The 17,163-nt window shown below is 37.2% G+C and overlaps 2 protein-coding genes across 10 annotated transcripts in view; one reads left to right on the forward strand and one right to left on the reverse strand.

Annotated features, from left to right (window-relative positions):
- Positions 1–6,508, reverse strand: part of ARID2 (AT-rich interaction domain 2) — a 221,431-nt gene extending 214,923 nt beyond the window's left edge. For 2 of the 7 annotated variants that reach the window (XR_013487354.1, XR_013487353.1), the window contains exons 1-3: positions 6,266–6,508; positions 6,055–6,148; positions 4,852–4,949 (exon numbers count right to left, since the gene is read on the reverse strand). Coding sequence is in view for 2 of the 7 variants with exons in the window: in XM_078156445.1 (XP_078012571.1) it covers positions 4,852–4,949; positions 6,055–6,148; positions 6,266–6,357 (284 nt within the window). In the remaining 5 variants the exon portion in view is untranslated. Of the gene's footprint in view, positions 1–4,851; positions 4,950–6,054; positions 6,149–6,265 lie in introns of those variants that run through there. The other 5 variants (XM_078156445.1, XM_020973721.2, XM_020973722.2 and 2 more) reach the window with 4 other exon arrangements.
- A 2,260-nt stretch (positions 6,509–8,768) lies between these two features.
- The window catches only part of LOC144457826 (uncharacterized), a 70,878-nt gene continuing 62,483 nt past the window's right edge, over positions 8,769–17,163 (forward strand). For 2 of the 3 annotated variants that reach the window (XM_078156460.1, XM_078156465.1), the window contains exon 1: positions 8,769–9,226. In XM_078156460.1, coding sequence (XP_078012586.1) covers positions 8,825–9,226 — 402 coding nt within the window. In that variant the 5' untranslated portion in view covers positions 8,769–8,824. Of the gene's footprint in view, positions 9,313–17,163 lie in introns of all 3 variants that reach the window. The other variant, XM_078156462.1, reaches the window with a different exon arrangement.

Genomic DNA, 17,163 nt, shown 5'->3' on the forward strand with positions numbered 1-17,163 from the left:
ATATGGCAGCTAGAAAATGGTAATTCAATCTTGGGCTTCATTAAAAGAGACCTACCTTCCAGGAATAGTGAGGTAACAGTTCTACCATACTCTATCTTGGTCAAACATCATTTAAAGCAGACCTGTACAACTTAACAGTAGATAGGGGCCAAAATTAAAATAGGCTAAACTTCTTCAGGCTGCAGGCAGGTTGGACTAGAGAAAGACTGACAAAGGTTGGTTGCTGCGAGTCACATGACAAATAGGAGAATGTACAATGGCAAGCCTACATTTTTTGCAGGCTGCCCTAAATCTTTTGGCAGGTCACATATTGTGCAGGCCTGATATATAGTATCATCCTCAGTTCTGGGTACCACTATTTAAGAAGAACACTGATAAGCTGGAGAGTGTCCAGAGGAGGGCAACAAGGATAGTGAATGACCTTGAGTCTATGTCTTAGAGGATTGGCTGAAGGAACTAAAATGTTTAGGCTGGAGAAGAAGACTTTGGGGAGGAATGATAGCTATCTTCATGTATCTGAAGGACTGTCATGTGGAGCTGAGATTAGAATTATTCTACTTGTCACCAAAAGGCAGAACAAGAATGAATGGGTAGACATTGAAAAGAGGCAAAATTAGGCTTGACATCAGGAAAAACCTCCTAACAATTGGAACTATCCAAAACTGCTGAACTATGAACTGCTAGAAAAAGTGGTGGGCTTCCTCTCCTTGGAAGTCTTCAAATAGAGGCTGAAATGACCACTTGTTCAATAAGTAAATAATAGTAGAGAATCCTTTCATATATGCATCTGACCACATCCCAAGATCTCTTCCAACTATGTAATTCTCTGATTCTGTAATTCATGATAGCTAGAAGGCATGATGATAAGTAAACTCTAAATTAAGTCTCTGTCTTATACGTGAGTGTTTTTTCTTAAAAACTCCATCATTTAATAGCTATTCAAAATGGCAGATACTGGAAACTAAGAGTTTGGCACATATAAAAGAAGAGCCTTAAGGTTCATAAAGCATTTTATATATATTATTTCATCTGAACTTCATAATAATCCTTCAAGGTTGAGTTTTGTTTTACAGATAAGACAGGAGAGCCTCAGGTAAACAGATCTGTCCATAATGACACAAGTAGTAAAGGTTGGAAGAAAGGTTTGAATTTGAATCTCCAAGTCTAGTGTTCTTCTACTTAACAGTACATACACTGACATTGAGTTTTCACAACAAGATATTTGGCATTTTAATATTTAGAACTGGCAGTCTTACAGTTCACCTAGTCAAAAGTCCCTCAAGTCAAAGACAATGAAACTAAAAACCAGAGAAGTTAAGGAACTTGTTCAAAGTCAAACTTTAATGCTTGAAAAGTGCTTTCCTCACAAAATTCCTAACCCTTTAGGGTAGACAATGTAAATATTATATACCTAATTTTATAGCTATGGAAAGAAGCTCAGTGGGTGACTTAAAAAAGTCACACAGCTACTTAGAGCAGGGATTCAAACCCAGGTCCCCTGGCTTCAAGTCCAGAGGCCATTAAACAAAGTTTAATCACTTAAACCTTTTTTTTTAAATCCAGTTTTATAATGGAAATACCAAGTTGATTTTGACTACGAAAGCACTGTCAATGCCAAGCAAACTCAAACAAAATTCTATATGTAAGCATTTTAAGTATTTCATTATACTTCCATACAACTTCAAATTCTAAACAGAAACAGTAAATCCCATTACTCTTACGGCTAAGACAATATATTTTTAAAAATCCATTGAATAACTTTGAAACTATCATAAAACAAGCCACATCTAACTTCTGATTACATTTCAATCCTTTACCATTATCTGACTGAGAAAGTGACTTTCTCTTACTTGACTTATTAAATATAATTGACTTAAGAAATGGTCACACGAATGGCAGTAATTCCTCTAACAAAATAACATTAGTGAAAATACGAAACTTCACCATGCCTCAGTTTCTCCATCTATAAAACTGGGAAAAATTATAACCTACCCTTTTGCATTTTATGAGAACACTATAACGATAAATCTGTGGAATATACTTAGATCATCAAAAGAAATTACTACAAAAGACATGACATACTGAAATTACAAAATGGTTTATGTTAAAAAAATTTTGAGTTACGTTGACTTTGGTCTGATGTTAAACATCTTAAAATTTTTTAATCCTATTCCAAAGTTTACAGAAATAACCAATAAAACTTTTTTATTCTCAAACTTTGGAAAACAACTATAAACTATGCCCTCAATTTTCTCAACTGTGAAATGAAAATAGTGAACCAGGTGCCCTCTAAGGTCCCATCTAAAATTATATGATTCTTTGATTGTCTACAAATAAATATGCACAAATATCTACACTTACAAAGATATCAATGTTCAATAGACAAAACTCAACAAACATGTTTACGCTCAGTTTTAGTCAAGTTTGAGTGTCAAAACCAACACAAAAATGTATGTACATGACTGGCACCTGAATTTTCAGTCTTTAAGTAAAATATCATTCCTTAATACATAACTATTCTCTGAACAAGAAAAAAGCATGACAACTACCTAGCCAACGAGATAAAAGTTCCAGTTGCACTAAACAAACACTTAACTTCCCAAGTCACCAGCTTTAATGTTTCCTTCTTTTAAAAGGCACTCGTGTAGTAACTAGAATAGTTTGATAAAGGGGCCCATCTAAATTGGTATCTAGTCTGCAAGGTAATCACTTTTCAGGGGAAGGTAAAAACCCTACCATCACATATATATATATATATATATATATATATATATATATATAATATATATATATATATATATATATATATGTACACACTATCACTGTGCCATACTATACCCATGGGGAATTTTTTAAGGTTCGAAGTACAAAATTTTATCCAGAATATTTCTCTTATAAGTCATGCAAATCTTCACATGGCTTTATTTCCAAATCAGATGATTCAACTTTTTCCTAGCAGCCTAGCTACAATCTAAAATAACAATGCTGGGGAATGGACATATGGAAGAAAAATGACACATGGTAACAAACAGTTTACAATGCAAGCGTAAAACAAAAGTATTTGAGATTCACCTAATAACTTCATACAACCTTGATAGTGCTTTGGTAAATAAATTTAACACCTCTACAGATAACCAATAGTGGATATAACTCCAGGTTAAATCATAATTTCTAACACAACTTTTTGAAACAGTATCTATGATTAAGTTTTTTAAAGTATTTTTAGTACAATTAACTACATTAAAATGTTGAATATTTTTTAAAAATCTAGTATTTCATGATAAAACAAAAACTATATTGTAATATCAAAACTCTTCCACTTTTAAAAGTGTTTATCTTATGGAATGTGAAGTCTTCAGCAATATATGATAACACCTCATTTAAATCCTGTCTAAGTACCTCTTGGTTGCTTAGGCATTATTATATAAACTATAACAGTTTATATTATACAAAATGGACATAATTCGGAAAGGCATTTGAAAAGTCTTCTGGGCTCAATATAACACTAAGAAAATCCAAATAGACTAAAGCCAATCTCAAGAAGCTAGTTTTTCTTTAGGAAAATTCTTTAAGAATTAGTGGAAATAAGTGACAGTCAAGCAAAATATGAAATACTTCTCATTCCATTCCTGCATCACCCCTCCACACATGTTTAAGAAGATACTCTGCTGTGCCTGGCACTTTATTTAAAACTAATACACATATACCATCACACAAAGCATATAGAAACTACTGCTATCTAAAATTACGCATATTTCTGTGTAACACAGCTACCCTACAAAGTACTATGTGAACTCTTCAACTTCAAGTTTGTAGTCAATCTAAGACAGCCAATAGAAAGTTCCCTTGTGCAATTACTTCATTTCCTACTTGAGAATGCTTAATGTGACACTAGTTTGTATACATTTTGAGAAACAAACAAATGCAAACATCAAAATATGTAAGCTATATTACAAAACAAAAGCACTTACTGTATTTATGTTTTCATTAGAGAAAAAAATTTTTTTTTAATTTTTCATAAATGTTTTCCCAAAAAATGAGTGATTTCAGATATCATTTATGGGTGAAGAAATGTCAAAAATAAAATATGCAACTTGCCCCCTCCTTACACAAAATTAAAAGCTAAAAATATTCCTGGAAATTGGAATACCCCCAAAATAGATCAAGAATATATTAAGTGCCTTAAATAAAACATAAACACTGCAATTTTAATTTAATTTAAAATTCAATTTTCACACTAGTCAGATGAAATGGAAAAAACTGAAACCATAATGCTTAATACTGTTTAACACTAAAGTCATTTTACTTTTTCTAAAAACTTAACAACACTTTTTAAATGTGTAAGGTACACTGTTTTAAATGCTCCTTAAGCAAGTCTGAGTATTCAAATTACTTTGCAAAAAAATAACTTCTTCCAATACTTTATTGAAACTATCCAATAACATCTACCCACAAAAGTCTCATTTTTGAAATCCAGAAAGTAATTTTTTAAAAATGTGAACAAGCTTCTAAAAGAAAAAATTTTTTCCCTAAGAGAAACAAAGTTTCAGTAACTAGCTTTACTCAATAGCTACCTTTCAGCCTCCTGTCAATATCACACAATCAATAACAATGTCACAAAAGTGTTTACAAACATGAGGGAGGGAGGAGAAAATCACCCAAAAAAGTTTTAGAGGTAAAATACAAACAGAGGAAAGTCCCCAAACATTTGATTGATACTTAAGATCTCCCAGACTAGATAGTTCTGAAACAGTGTCTTATTTTAAAACATTTAATGATTTTTTAAGGCTTTCAAAAATTGCGTTTAAATTCCATATTTCCCAATAGTATGTAAGAGTCACTACCACTTACCGTAAGTAATACTGTTTTAAAGCAAAGGCAGCATTAGAACAACTTCTGGGAAAGTTAAACTCTTCTACAATTTCTCCCCACTGATTCTTTTCAGAAACCTGTTAAAACATAAACACACATGTCTGAGAGTGAATAACCTGAGAAAACGCTAACCTATCAATGGAAACACCCATTCTACTAAGATCTATAAGTAGCCAAAGCATACGGTGGATATTTCAGATGAATCAATAAGAAATACTGAGAAAGATCTGCCTGGATCACTGTGTTTTCTCCCGAGTTAGGTATTTAACCACACTTGTTTCGTTTAGGGAGATTTGGTGGGTTTGTTTTGTTTCTGGAGCACTAACAATAACCCATCTCAAGTCCCTAGCTTGCTTCCTTACATACACATACAGACACACACCCACAAACACACAAAAGTTCAAAAGGATCAATACTCTTCCTGACTGCAACTGTCCCGGGTTTGGGGAGAAGTGGGGGGAGGGGGGAGGCCGGGACGGGTAACGATTCCGATCCTTCTCTCACATCTATCCATCTCTATAGGCCCTTCTTTGAGGCCTACAGTTTCTGCCTAGCCTTGAAGCCTAAGATGGCTATTTAGAGACAGGACCTGGTTTCTTTTGTTAGCAATATAAACCGAGAGGGAAGGGGCTGAGGCGGTGCCCCCGGCTGCCAGGATCATTTCGCTGCAGATTATCGATGTTAAACCTGCCCGCGCTAATTTTGAGTTGCACGAAAACTGCTCTCAGAGTCTGTGGCTCTGTGTGTCTCCGCCTGTGCTAGCGCGGTAGCGGCGGCAGCGCTCATAACAGGCAGCACAAACTGACTCAGGGAGCGAGAGCCCCGCGCGCGCACACAGACACACACACACACACACACACAGAGACACACACACGGCTCCACTCCTCCCCAAACCCTCGCTGATGGGGCGAGGGGAAAGGGGGTACCGAGCAGTGTGCGGCGCACCCCGGGCTCCACACACAGGAACCCCCCCTCCTCTGCCGATCGCACGCACACAAGCCACAAGGCCAAAAAAAAAAAAACCCTCCACAATCTGCCTTCTTTGCCATCGGCTAAAAAGAAAAATAACCCTTTTCTCCACTGTGTGCATCCCCCCCATCTCCGAGTTTCCACTCTGGGGTCAAAGGAGACTTTTTGGAGGAGGTTAGCGAGAGGGAAATACAAATTAAAACTTCCACTCACCTTCGCGAATCCGCCTAAAGTAGTGACTCTGGTGTAGAGACCGTGAAGATCCAGCTCCTTCCCACCCACAGCAGGGATCTTCTTAAAAGGAGACCTACCGGAGAGAAAACACTGCACTTGTCAGCCAGGATCCCCCCTTCTCTCCTTGGGGTCCCCTCCTGGGTGAGAGGATCGCCTCCAGTCCCTTCCCCCCGCCCGATTTTGCTCTCACCCTCTGCTGTGGTGGAACTGCCGCAGCTCGTCCAGGAAAGCAAGTCCCTTTCTCCGCTGGTCCGGCGGCGCCTTCCCAGTCGAGTTTGCCATTATTTTTTTAAAGGAGATTTAAAAAAAAAAAAGATCGCTGTTTAAAAAGCGTCCCCCACTCCCTTCGCTGCCTACCAAAGCCCGGAGCCCATTCCTCGGCCGGCGGCAGCAGGGCTCAGTCATGGGCCGGCGGCGGCGGCGGCGGCGGCGGCGGCGGCGGCGGCGGCGGCGGCGGCGGCGGCGGCGGCGGCGGCGGCGCGGCGGCGCAGGGAGGGAGGGAGGGAGAAAGAGGGAGGGAAGGAGGGGGGAGGGAGGGGGGAGGGAGGAGGAGAATGAGAGAGCAGGAGTTGGGGGAGGAGGCGGGAAGGAGGGGGGGGTTCTAAAAAAGTTTAAAGAAATCCGAGAGAAACCAGAGAGGTAGGTGACGGCCGAATCTACATCCTACACGATAGGCGAAAGATTCCCCCCCATCCCCCCCCCCCGCAGTCGGTTTCTCTTAGCACCACCAGGCCAGCCAAGTCCACTTGGGAATGAGATGCAACATGGTTCTGCTGTTTGGGACACACGAGCGGGAAAAAGAGAAGGAAGCGGGGTTGGAAGGATCGGTGATTTTCGGTGGTTGGGCTGGGGCAGGAGGTGGGGGAGGGGAAGAGTGTGTGTGTGTGTGTGTGTGTGTGTGTGTGTGTGTGTGTGTGTGTGTGTGTAGGTTTGTCGAAAGCGGTGTTGACCGTGTGGATTACAGACGCTGGCTGCTCTAAGTAGCTGTCACTGTGGCTGCAGCGAGCGATTCACTCAGAAAAAATCTAAGGTAGCCGAGCTGCTGTTGCTGCTGCTGCTAGATGTCTGCCTCTCTTCCCTTCTGCCGCCGCAGAGCCCAAGTGCTGTACAGCGACACCCGAGGGCCGACCTGGACACAGCGTCTGGCTCCACATAGACCCAGCAGCAACTCGCCGGGAACAATAGATTTAGCTTGCTGAGGCTTAGGGTTCATCTGCAATGTGCCGCACACTTCACACGCACACAAAGCCGGCGGAAAGGGGGAGGGAGGAGTGGGGAAACGGCTACTACCGGTTGTTTCAGGGTTAGGGATGGAGGAAATGTTCTCTTCCCTGATGTGTTTTTTTTTTTAAGTGCTTGAGTTATTTACTCTTGAAGAACCTCGGTGAACATCACAGCAAGGAAAAAAGAAAGGCTTGAGACTCATTTTCCCCACTCTTTAAAATGTTCGTAAAAGTGGAATAAAGTCATTTTTTTTCCAGAAGAAAGGCTTTTTTCTGTGCCTTACGAATAGTTTATGGACAGGTTACCATCCCACAAACTTAACTTTAGCAAAATATAAATTAAGCATATCATAACACCTCATGAGACTTCTAAATGTTCTAAGAAAATAACACTGATGCTTTAGTTTCCTTTTTGTAATTTTCAGAGGACTTGGGCCATTCAAAGCATTCCATAAAGAATAATTAAACCAATTCTCAAAGGCAGTATCAAAATTTTCATAATAATAATAATGTATTTTATATTAAAGTATCTTGAATAATAGAGTAGGACAAGATTTGAGATTTCACAGATATAGGGAACTCCCAGATGAGGAAATGTCCTATACCAATGCCAGAATCTTCTCAACAACTTAAGAGTCTTTGAGTCTTCCCTAGAGCCCTGAGAGGTTGTAACTAGTACCCAATATCACAATGCCTATATATGTGCGTGTACAAAGGTAGAACTCGAAGCCAGGTCTTCCGGGGTTCGAAGTTAGCTCTTCATGCCACGATGCTTCTTAAATCCTAAAAAAAAAAATACTTAAAATATATTTAGAAACTGTAAAGTCACGAGTAGTTGCATTAGTTACTGTCAGATTTAATATGCTTATTTTTAATAATGCCTACAATAAGACTCGTGAACTCAATAATATCTACAGTAGTGTGCATTTAACCTGTGCTATTTGTTTAGATAAAGGGTATCAATGTTAAGTCTCAACACTTGGGTGTATCGGATATCCATGTGACAGATGTGGTGGATACCAGGCAAAGTGATTCAAATGATTATTTCGAGGCCCGTTAACCTGAATCGTTTATTGTTCTAGCAATCATATTCTACACACATAAGATTCTCTCATGTCTCAGGCTCACAATTCCAGAAAATGTGTATTTCCCTAAATAAGTTTGTGCCTTAAGTGTTGTGTTAATCGTACTATGTAAGAATCCTGACAAAGATATGGGCCTCTGAACTGTTTAGAGCCACTTGGGAAGAGGACTGCATGGGGGAGAATGTGAATGTATTACACCAGCGGCAGGGGAGAGAGGTCAGGATCATCCTTTCCCTTCCTAAGGGCTCAAGGTAGGGATGATATAAGCTAGCTGTAGGCAACGAAATTGCATAGCCTGGCGTTGTTCGGGTTCCCTAAACACTGCACTTGCGCATAACCCCTTACGTAACAGCGACTGGGATTCCCTGGGGGGGCGGGGGGGAGTCCACTCAATTCAACCATTACACATGCCCCTGACTGCTGCAGCAGCCGCCTCACAAAATGGCGGCACCCTCAGAAGAGACGGTGGCAGTTGCTTCAGCCCCATTTTGTGAGCGGAAAGAGATCTTGCCAACACAGACTGGCTCCAGCACAGAGCTTAGGAAATCCTACCAAAGGAACGCGAGTGAGAGAAAGATCAGGTCTATGGGAGATTTCAAGGACGTTCAGCGCGGCTACTCGCCCTACTCCTTTTTGCCACTTTTGTTTAGACAACTCTCAAGTGACTGGAGGTTAAGGAAAAGTGGACGAGGGAGCGCTCCCGCCTGTCGGCCGGCGGGCAGCTGGGGAGCGCCCCGTGGCCTGATGGGCCAGCGCCGTCGGGTTTTTCCTTTCCTTACTCGCTTTTCTGGGGAGCTGTTTGAGGAATTGGAATTTCGCGTGGACGATCCTTCCCTGGAGCGGGTCAGTTGGAAGGGAAACGGCGGGGCTGTGTGGAGGTGCTGAGCCGGACCTGACACGAGCCGCAGCACCTGGGGCTGAGGAAGGAGGTCTGTTTGGCTCCTGTGGTTTGCATTACCTCGAGATTTTGCAGATGATGTATAAAAAAGCCAAAGACCCCTTCGAAACCGTCCCCCCCCCCCGATTTTGGGTGCTGGCAACTTCCCTTTTGCCCCTTGTTTCAGTACTAGGTCTAGGGCGAGAGCTGGGCTTGCGGAGGTGCCTGCCTTCAGCTGGACCCCGGGCTTCCTAGCCGAGGCAGTACTGATTATTGTACTGGGATTGGGGAATGGGAATGAAAGGCATTGACATTTATTTAAGTAAATATTTTCAGAATCTTGGGTTATATAATCAGATCAGGGCACTGTCCAGTGGTCAACAGTTTATTTTTTTATCAAAAGGTCTTTTTCTTAAGGGGGAAACTTGAAAATTTGCTTTCGATTTTGTGTTGCATTCTGTGCGTAGATGTAAATTTATATGCATGTGTGTGTACATCCACCCCTAAAATTATTTTTAATTAACTTGGTACGAAGCTATAGAATTGTTTTTTATCCATCCCCCCCGTAAAGGGTTGCATACTTTAGAATCAAGTGTTTAAAGTATATTTCTGTAAAGCTCACATTCATAACTTGGAATGTGTAAACTTTTGTTAAAAATAGGAAATGAAATGTCTGATGATATCACTAAGGTAAAAAATACATAAAGGTAAAAGCTTGCCACATTTATCCTTTTATTACAACTTAATGGAACAATTGTAACAAGTGACTAAATATAACATGAATTCATTTAGGTTAGAGAAAACATTCATTAATTGCACGAATTGTTAAAGGTAACCTGTTTTTAACATTTTGTCATTTAACATTAGTCATTTGGCTGAACTTGCGCTGTTTGTTTTTGGGGGAGGAGAGAAGAGTTGTTCATGTCTCTTTCTAATGTACAACTACTGCTTTCTGCTACCGAATTTTCTACTCTTTGCAGAGAGATCCACCCTTATGTATAGTGCCTGGTCCTTTGTGCTCTTGCTTCTGCCTTTCATAGTTAGTCAAGTTAGTTACCACTCATAGAACTGTAATTCTGTTGCAAGAACAGCCCTTTTTAGCAATTAAGTAGCCAGACCACCACATTTGTAATCTCACTGCTTTTATGTTTTTCTCCCTTTGATGATGGAAGTCTCATCTGAGGAGAGGATTCTTTCTTGCAATATTACATTACTTGTAACCTAAGTTCTTAGTGCAATACTGCTTTTCCTGTAGTGGATATCATAGAGTAGATATCCAGAAAAACAGCCTTGCAAGAGTTGGGTGTTGCCAGTTTAACAATAATAGTTAACCAATTTGATAGGAAACTGGTAATGAAATACAATTTGTGTTTTTTATTAAAGTTGTAACTTAACATAATTTATTATATGCATGCATACATACGTATATACACATGCATATATACACATATACATATATGTAAGCAATAACATTAGAAACTATTGTAACTAGATTTTATAGGCCAGTGTTTATCCTGGTAGGAAATAATAATTAGAATACCAAAATGTAACACAATTTTTATAGCAGCTCTATAAACTTTATACATAATGATAGACCTGAACTCAGTTTCTGCCTTCTGCTAATGCTAATCCATAATTTTTAAAAGAAATTAAGAGATATTTAGTGAAGAAATAAATTAGATTAAAAATAATATTTCTCTAAATAAAGATAATAAGACATAAGTGCAAAATAATTCTAATATAGTTTTAATGAACCTCTGACCTCATCAGTGTTGGTGCTCCCCCAAAAAAAGTAGAGGGAGCAAAATACTTAGCATTATCAACAAAATAGCAAGTGTATCAATAGCTTAATAATCTGAAGTTTGCAGTGAAACAGCTTTAATTAGTCAATTAGCAACAAAGTATAATGACATAGCATGATTTTTTAAAATTAGGCACCCCTGGTATGACATGACTCATAAGATTTCAAAGTTTCAATATACTTTAAATTTGTAGATGAAAAGGGTTGAGTCAATAAGTATTTTGGAAATAATTTCTTCATCAATGATAAAACCAAATATTTTGTACTTGAATCTATTATTCAAAGTTAATAGAATTCTTCCCAGAATAAATATTAATGCTTTGATGTCTTATTACATATACTTTTTATATGATGGTATTCTGATGGCTAATTTTTGTGTGTTTAAAAGTTTCTTTAGAATGTCAAATGTTGGGCTAGACTTTGTTTTCATTTCTAATAGTGAATCTAAGTAGTATTAGTAACTGGCCTTTTAAAGATGAAATAATTCTCTGCATTTCTATGAGAAGTTAAGAATTAAAGCTTACTTAGTGCTGATACACCAAAAACATAAAATAATGATATTTCAAAGCCATAGCTTTTGTCTAAGATAGACACTTGGGGACAATTATTTTAAGGATGGTTTTTGTCATCATATAGTGGTTATCCTATACATCATTCTGAACTTTTATATACATTTTAATATCATAATACAATTAAGTAGGTTACTTTAAAATTTTAACTGATTGAAAGTGATCTTAAATGGGGACGTTAGTGACATTATGAGTTAACTGAAATGTTTATATATTTATGAGTATTTTAAGAAGTTTTGAACTCCAAAGTGCTATGTACATACAGACTCCTGTTTATGAATTTGTAGAACATAGATTTTATAACTACAAGAAGTCATCTACTCCAACTATCTTTTATAGAGGAAATTGAGACTTGAAAGGTTAAATGACAACCATCAGTAATTAGTAGCAAAATGAGATTTGAAACTAGTTTCTCTGACTTTAAATGCAGCACATTTCCCATTATTCAAGGAACATAGTTTAATGGAAAGAACAATCAGAAAAATCTGGTTATGCATCCCTATTCTGACATTACTAGCTATTTGACCATCAATCAAAAAGCATTTTTTAATCAACTATGTGCCAGGCATTGTGCTAGGCCCTAGTGATAGAAATACAGTTACATTCAAACAGGGAGAAAAAAGCACATACCTGAGCTAGAGCTACCTTGTTAAATTTTCAGTGTATTTACACTTTAAAAATCACCAAATACTACAAATCTGAATTTGTTTTATTGTTTTGATGATTTGTCTAGACTTGAGAAAGTGGAGAAAATATTAATAATACAAAGTAAACTTAAAAGTGTGTCTCATCAGTCTTTTTTTTTTTCCTTTGGAACTCTCATTGTTAAAAGTTTACCAGAACCCTCTTTTATATTCTGTACAAGAAGAATATTTACAAATAAAGGCCAAATAGTTAAATATAAGGGGAGGGGAGATGAGATCAGGAAAGGCTTTCATGTAGGAGGGGGTGTTTGAGTTGTGACTTGAAGGAGGAAAGGGATGCTGTGAGGCAAATGTGGGAAGGCAGTGCACATTCCAGGGGAACAGTAAGTACAAAGACAGAGAGACCACGAGTGTCTTCTGCAAGGAAAAGAGAAGGCCAGTTTGTCTAGATCACAGAATTCAGGAGAAGGAGGCTAGAAAGACAGCTTGAGACCAGATTATGAAGGGCTTTAAAAGCTAAACAGAAGAGTTCATAATTATCATAGAGACGATAGGGAGCCACTTTTATTGAGTAGGGAGAGTGACATGGTCAAATTTGCGCTTAAGGAAAATCATTTTTGGAAAGAGATGAGACAGGGAGACCAATTAGGGGCTGTTGCAGAAATCTAGGTGAGAGGTGATTAAGGCCTGAACTAAGGTGGTGTCTATGAATAAAGAAAGGGGATCATATACAGGGGATGTTGTAGAAATGGCAAGATTTGGCAAATGATTAGATTAATGGGTTGAAGAAGAGTGAGTTTCAAGGGTAACAGTGAGGTCATAGACCTTGGAAATTACAATAATGGTGGTGCCTTTGACCAAAACAGAGAAGTTTGGAAGAGGATAGAATTGGGGAGGAGGTAATTTTGGACAGGCTGAATTTGAGATGTCAGTTTGAAATATCCATTAGGCAGTTGGTAATATGAACATATCCCAGCTGTCTTAGCCTATTTCACAACTGCAAAATGTAATAGTACTTGTACTTACAGCATTGTTGTAAAGATCAAATAAGAACATAGGGTCATGGAATTCAGAGCTTGAAAGGGAGTTTAGAGACTATCAAATTCAACCTCCAAATTTTAATGTCTGTGTGTGATAATATAAAGCATTTTTGAAGTTTTAATGTGATATAAAAATGCTATACCTCTGTCACTAATTCTAACTCACGTAAGGAAGGTGTTCACATGGTAGTCAGAAGTGATACAAAGACACTCTCAAGGTCTCTCTGAAGAACTTTGGAATGGATTATACAACATGGGAGATGCTGGCAGAAGACTGCCCAGCATGGCACACTGGCATCAAAGAAGGCACTGTGCTCTGTGAGTGAAGCAGAATTGCAGTAGCTCTAAAGAAATGGGAGATGCGCAAATTTAGACATCTCTACCCCAAATGTTCTTATGGATTATTTGTGCCTGACCTGTGGGTAGAGCCTTCCAAGCTTGTGTTGGTCTGATCAAGAAGGACAAAAACCAACCAACCAAATGCTGTAGGACGTTAAGAATGGGACTTCCTATTAATTGCCTATGGGAAAAGAAAATACTAAGGCCTGAAAATATTTAGAATTTTTCATTAGATTCTAAACCTTTTTATCAATTACTAGCTTTAAGAGATATATGTGATAAAAGTTTTTAAGCTAGAGAGCTTTTAAGAGTTAAATTCAAGATTATGTGAATGGGGAAAATTTAGCCACAAAAGAGTGAGTGCTATATTAGGAGGTAAGATTTATCTCAATAGAAGAGGAAAAATAAAGCAATAATTTCATTGACAGGTGGTTTAAATTCAATAATATTAACTTACATTCCTTGAAAATCCATACTCAAAACAAGTTGATGTTTTGATATATTATTTTTCAAAAAGAAAAATAAATAGGGAACTAATTATAAAATGCTATTTTACACAAAGGAAGTTTTTTAATGTTTTAAAAATTATTTTATATTTTACTCCCTTGGCATATTAACTTTTTTTCCACTGCAGTTGACTATTAATTAAAAATTAAGCCCCAAAGACAAAGTAATTCTATGGTTAGTGTGTTCTTGTCTAGGTATAAATCATGCTTTTTTTCATCCCACGCCAAATTAGGCTTATGTACGAAGAGAAAGATGATTGCCTTGATCCTACAATGAGCAAAACAATAAGACAGACATTCAAAACTATAGCAGTTAGGTTTCTTAGAAATATACATAGGCTTTTCCTTTATAACTGCAAGAGCTGTACAGGCTTTTCCTTATAATAATTGAAAATATGTAGTTATTTAGTCCTAAAACACTTCACAAAGAATTCATATAAAGCTTCATAGTAGAAATTCAGCTGAATGATACTGAAGTATAAGCAAAAGGATTACAATTTTGTTATTAAAATGTCTATATAAACTATATAAAATGTTCTGTAATTTTTTAACATACAATTCATAGCAAGCTTTATCTTTATAAGAATTATTCTGGGGCAGCTAGGTGGCACAGTGGATAGAGCACTGGCCCTGAAGTCAGGAGGACCTGAGTTCAAATGCGGCCTCAGACCAAATACTTGACACTTACTAGCTGTATGACCCTGGGCAAGTCACTTAACCCCAATTGCCTAAAAGCAAAAAAAAAAAAATTATTCTGGAGTAATCCCTATACTATATAATAATCTACACACAGAAAATGTGGAGTTTAAAAAATATATGTATATAAAACACATATATTTTAAATATAATCAGAACTTCAATAATAGGTAACATTTAAATGACACTAGGTTTGCAAAGTATTTTACTTATTAACATATCTCATTTAACCTTTACAACCACGCTGTTTGGAAGGTAGATGCTATTATTTACAGATTTAAAAAAAAACTGATTGGGATCAAATGAGATAATATTTGCAAAGTGCCTAACATAATGTTTGGCACATAGTAGGTGCTTAATAAATGCATGTTCCCTCTTTTCTCCCACCCCAATAAAAGAGGTTAAATAAGTGGCCCACAGGTCACATAGTAAATATCTAAGGCAGGATTCAGATTTAAGTCCTTCAGGACTCCAAAGGTAACACTGTATCCACAGCACCACCTAGCAGCACAGTAGAATTCAGTTTTCATGGAATCACAGAATGACAGAACTGGAAAGGTCTATAGTGATCATTTAATTCCTTTTATTTTAAAGATGAAATCCCTGAAGCACCTAAAAAAGTGAAATGAGTTGCCCAGCATCACACAGCTAGTAAATGAGATTCAAAACTAAGCCTTTTGATTCCCACGTTGTGTTCTTTCCATTGTCACAAATATATGAGATTAGAATATTCAACTTAAGAGAATCTAAGTATTTCAAAACAAGCTTTTAAAAAAAGTTATGTTTTATTTCTGTGATCAGTTAGGCTCATAAGTAGTTTTAAAGCCAGCCATTCACTTCTTTTCCTGGCCTATTTTTCATTAGTTTTTTTCTTTTTCTCTTTTAAAAAAATTTATTACAATTTTATTAACATACATGCCAATCTTACATATAAAAATAGGTCTTGACAATTTCTTCTGAGGCTGTCCATTTTGTCATTTATTATGGCACAATAGTATTCCATTACATTACTACTTTGTTTAGCCATTGCCCAATATGAGGATAGCCCTTTAGTGCCTAATATTTAGCTACCCAAAAAAGCTTGCTACAAATACTTTTGTATATATGAGTACATTTCCTCTTTATTTGATTTATTTGGGGTATGGGACTAGTAGTAGTATAACTGAAATATAGGGCGTATACATTTTATTAACTTTAGGGGCTTTGCCAGAATGGCTAGATCCCATTTTCCTGCAGCCCCTTCAACATTTATCATTTTTCTCTTTTGTCATCGTTGTCAGTCAAATGACTGTGAAGTGACACTTTAAAGTTGCTTTAATTTTCATTTCTCTGATTATTAGTGCTTTAGAGCACTTTTTTTTCATATGGTTGTTGACAGCTTGGATTTTTTTTTTCTTTGAAAACTGCTTGCTGGTACCAAGATCATTTGACCCCTGGGGGAATAGTTCTTAGTCTTATAAATTTGATTTAGTTCTTATTTTAGCTTAGGAATTAGACTTTTATCAAGCAGACTTACAAGATGTTTTCCTATTTTTAGCTATGTTAGATCCATTTGAACAAAACTTTATTAGTTCTTTCTCACATTTAGCAAAGTAATAATTAATGATAAGAAATAATATTTATAGATTAAATAAGAAGTATATTATACTTGCAACTTCTTTTAGCTTTTTATCTGATAAAGAAAATGATAATTGTCTTGGTCCTACAAAAGATGTTTTCTGGATCATATTTTCTCTGAAATGTGTATGCTTTTAAGCAGGAATCAAATATATCTTCTTTTCCTAACCAGTGCAAAAGGCAGGTTTTTTCTCTCTTCTCTCTTTACATTATGCAAGTGCTTTCTTCCTGCTGTAATACATCCATTCTTTGCACTGAAGTTGGGCTTTGAGCATCAGTGGGCTTTCCTCCCAACAAGGGCAACCAGAGATAATATCAAATGCTGTGGCTATATACTTTCTGAGTTCATATACATACCAGATAATTTTTTTTAGTTTCAGAAACTTTGTCATGGCCCAACCAACAGGTTCATAATAAACTTTAGCATCTTGCTAATACTAACTAGGGAAATGAAAAAATGTTAGATGAGATGGACACTACCTTTTTTATTTCATTTCTGTGATTCCATGATCTAGTTAGTGGAAAATACTTCCTAAAACTTTTGGGAGGGATACCACTTAAGTTAATTAAACCTTTAATTCAGCTTTAACAGTAATATACACACTCACACACATACACACACACACAATGTGTGTGACAATATATATAAAATTTTAATTTAGGACAATCTTATTAACATACATATATACAT

This window comes from Phascolarctos cinereus, unplaced genomic scaffold (assembly GCF_003287225.1).
Source record: "Phascolarctos cinereus isolate Bilbo 61053 unplaced genomic scaffold, phaCin_HiC Scaffold_1;HRSCAF=81, whole genome shotgun sequence".
NCBI lineage: Eukaryota > Metazoa > Chordata > Mammalia > Diprotodontia > Phascolarctidae > Phascolarctos > Phascolarctos cinereus.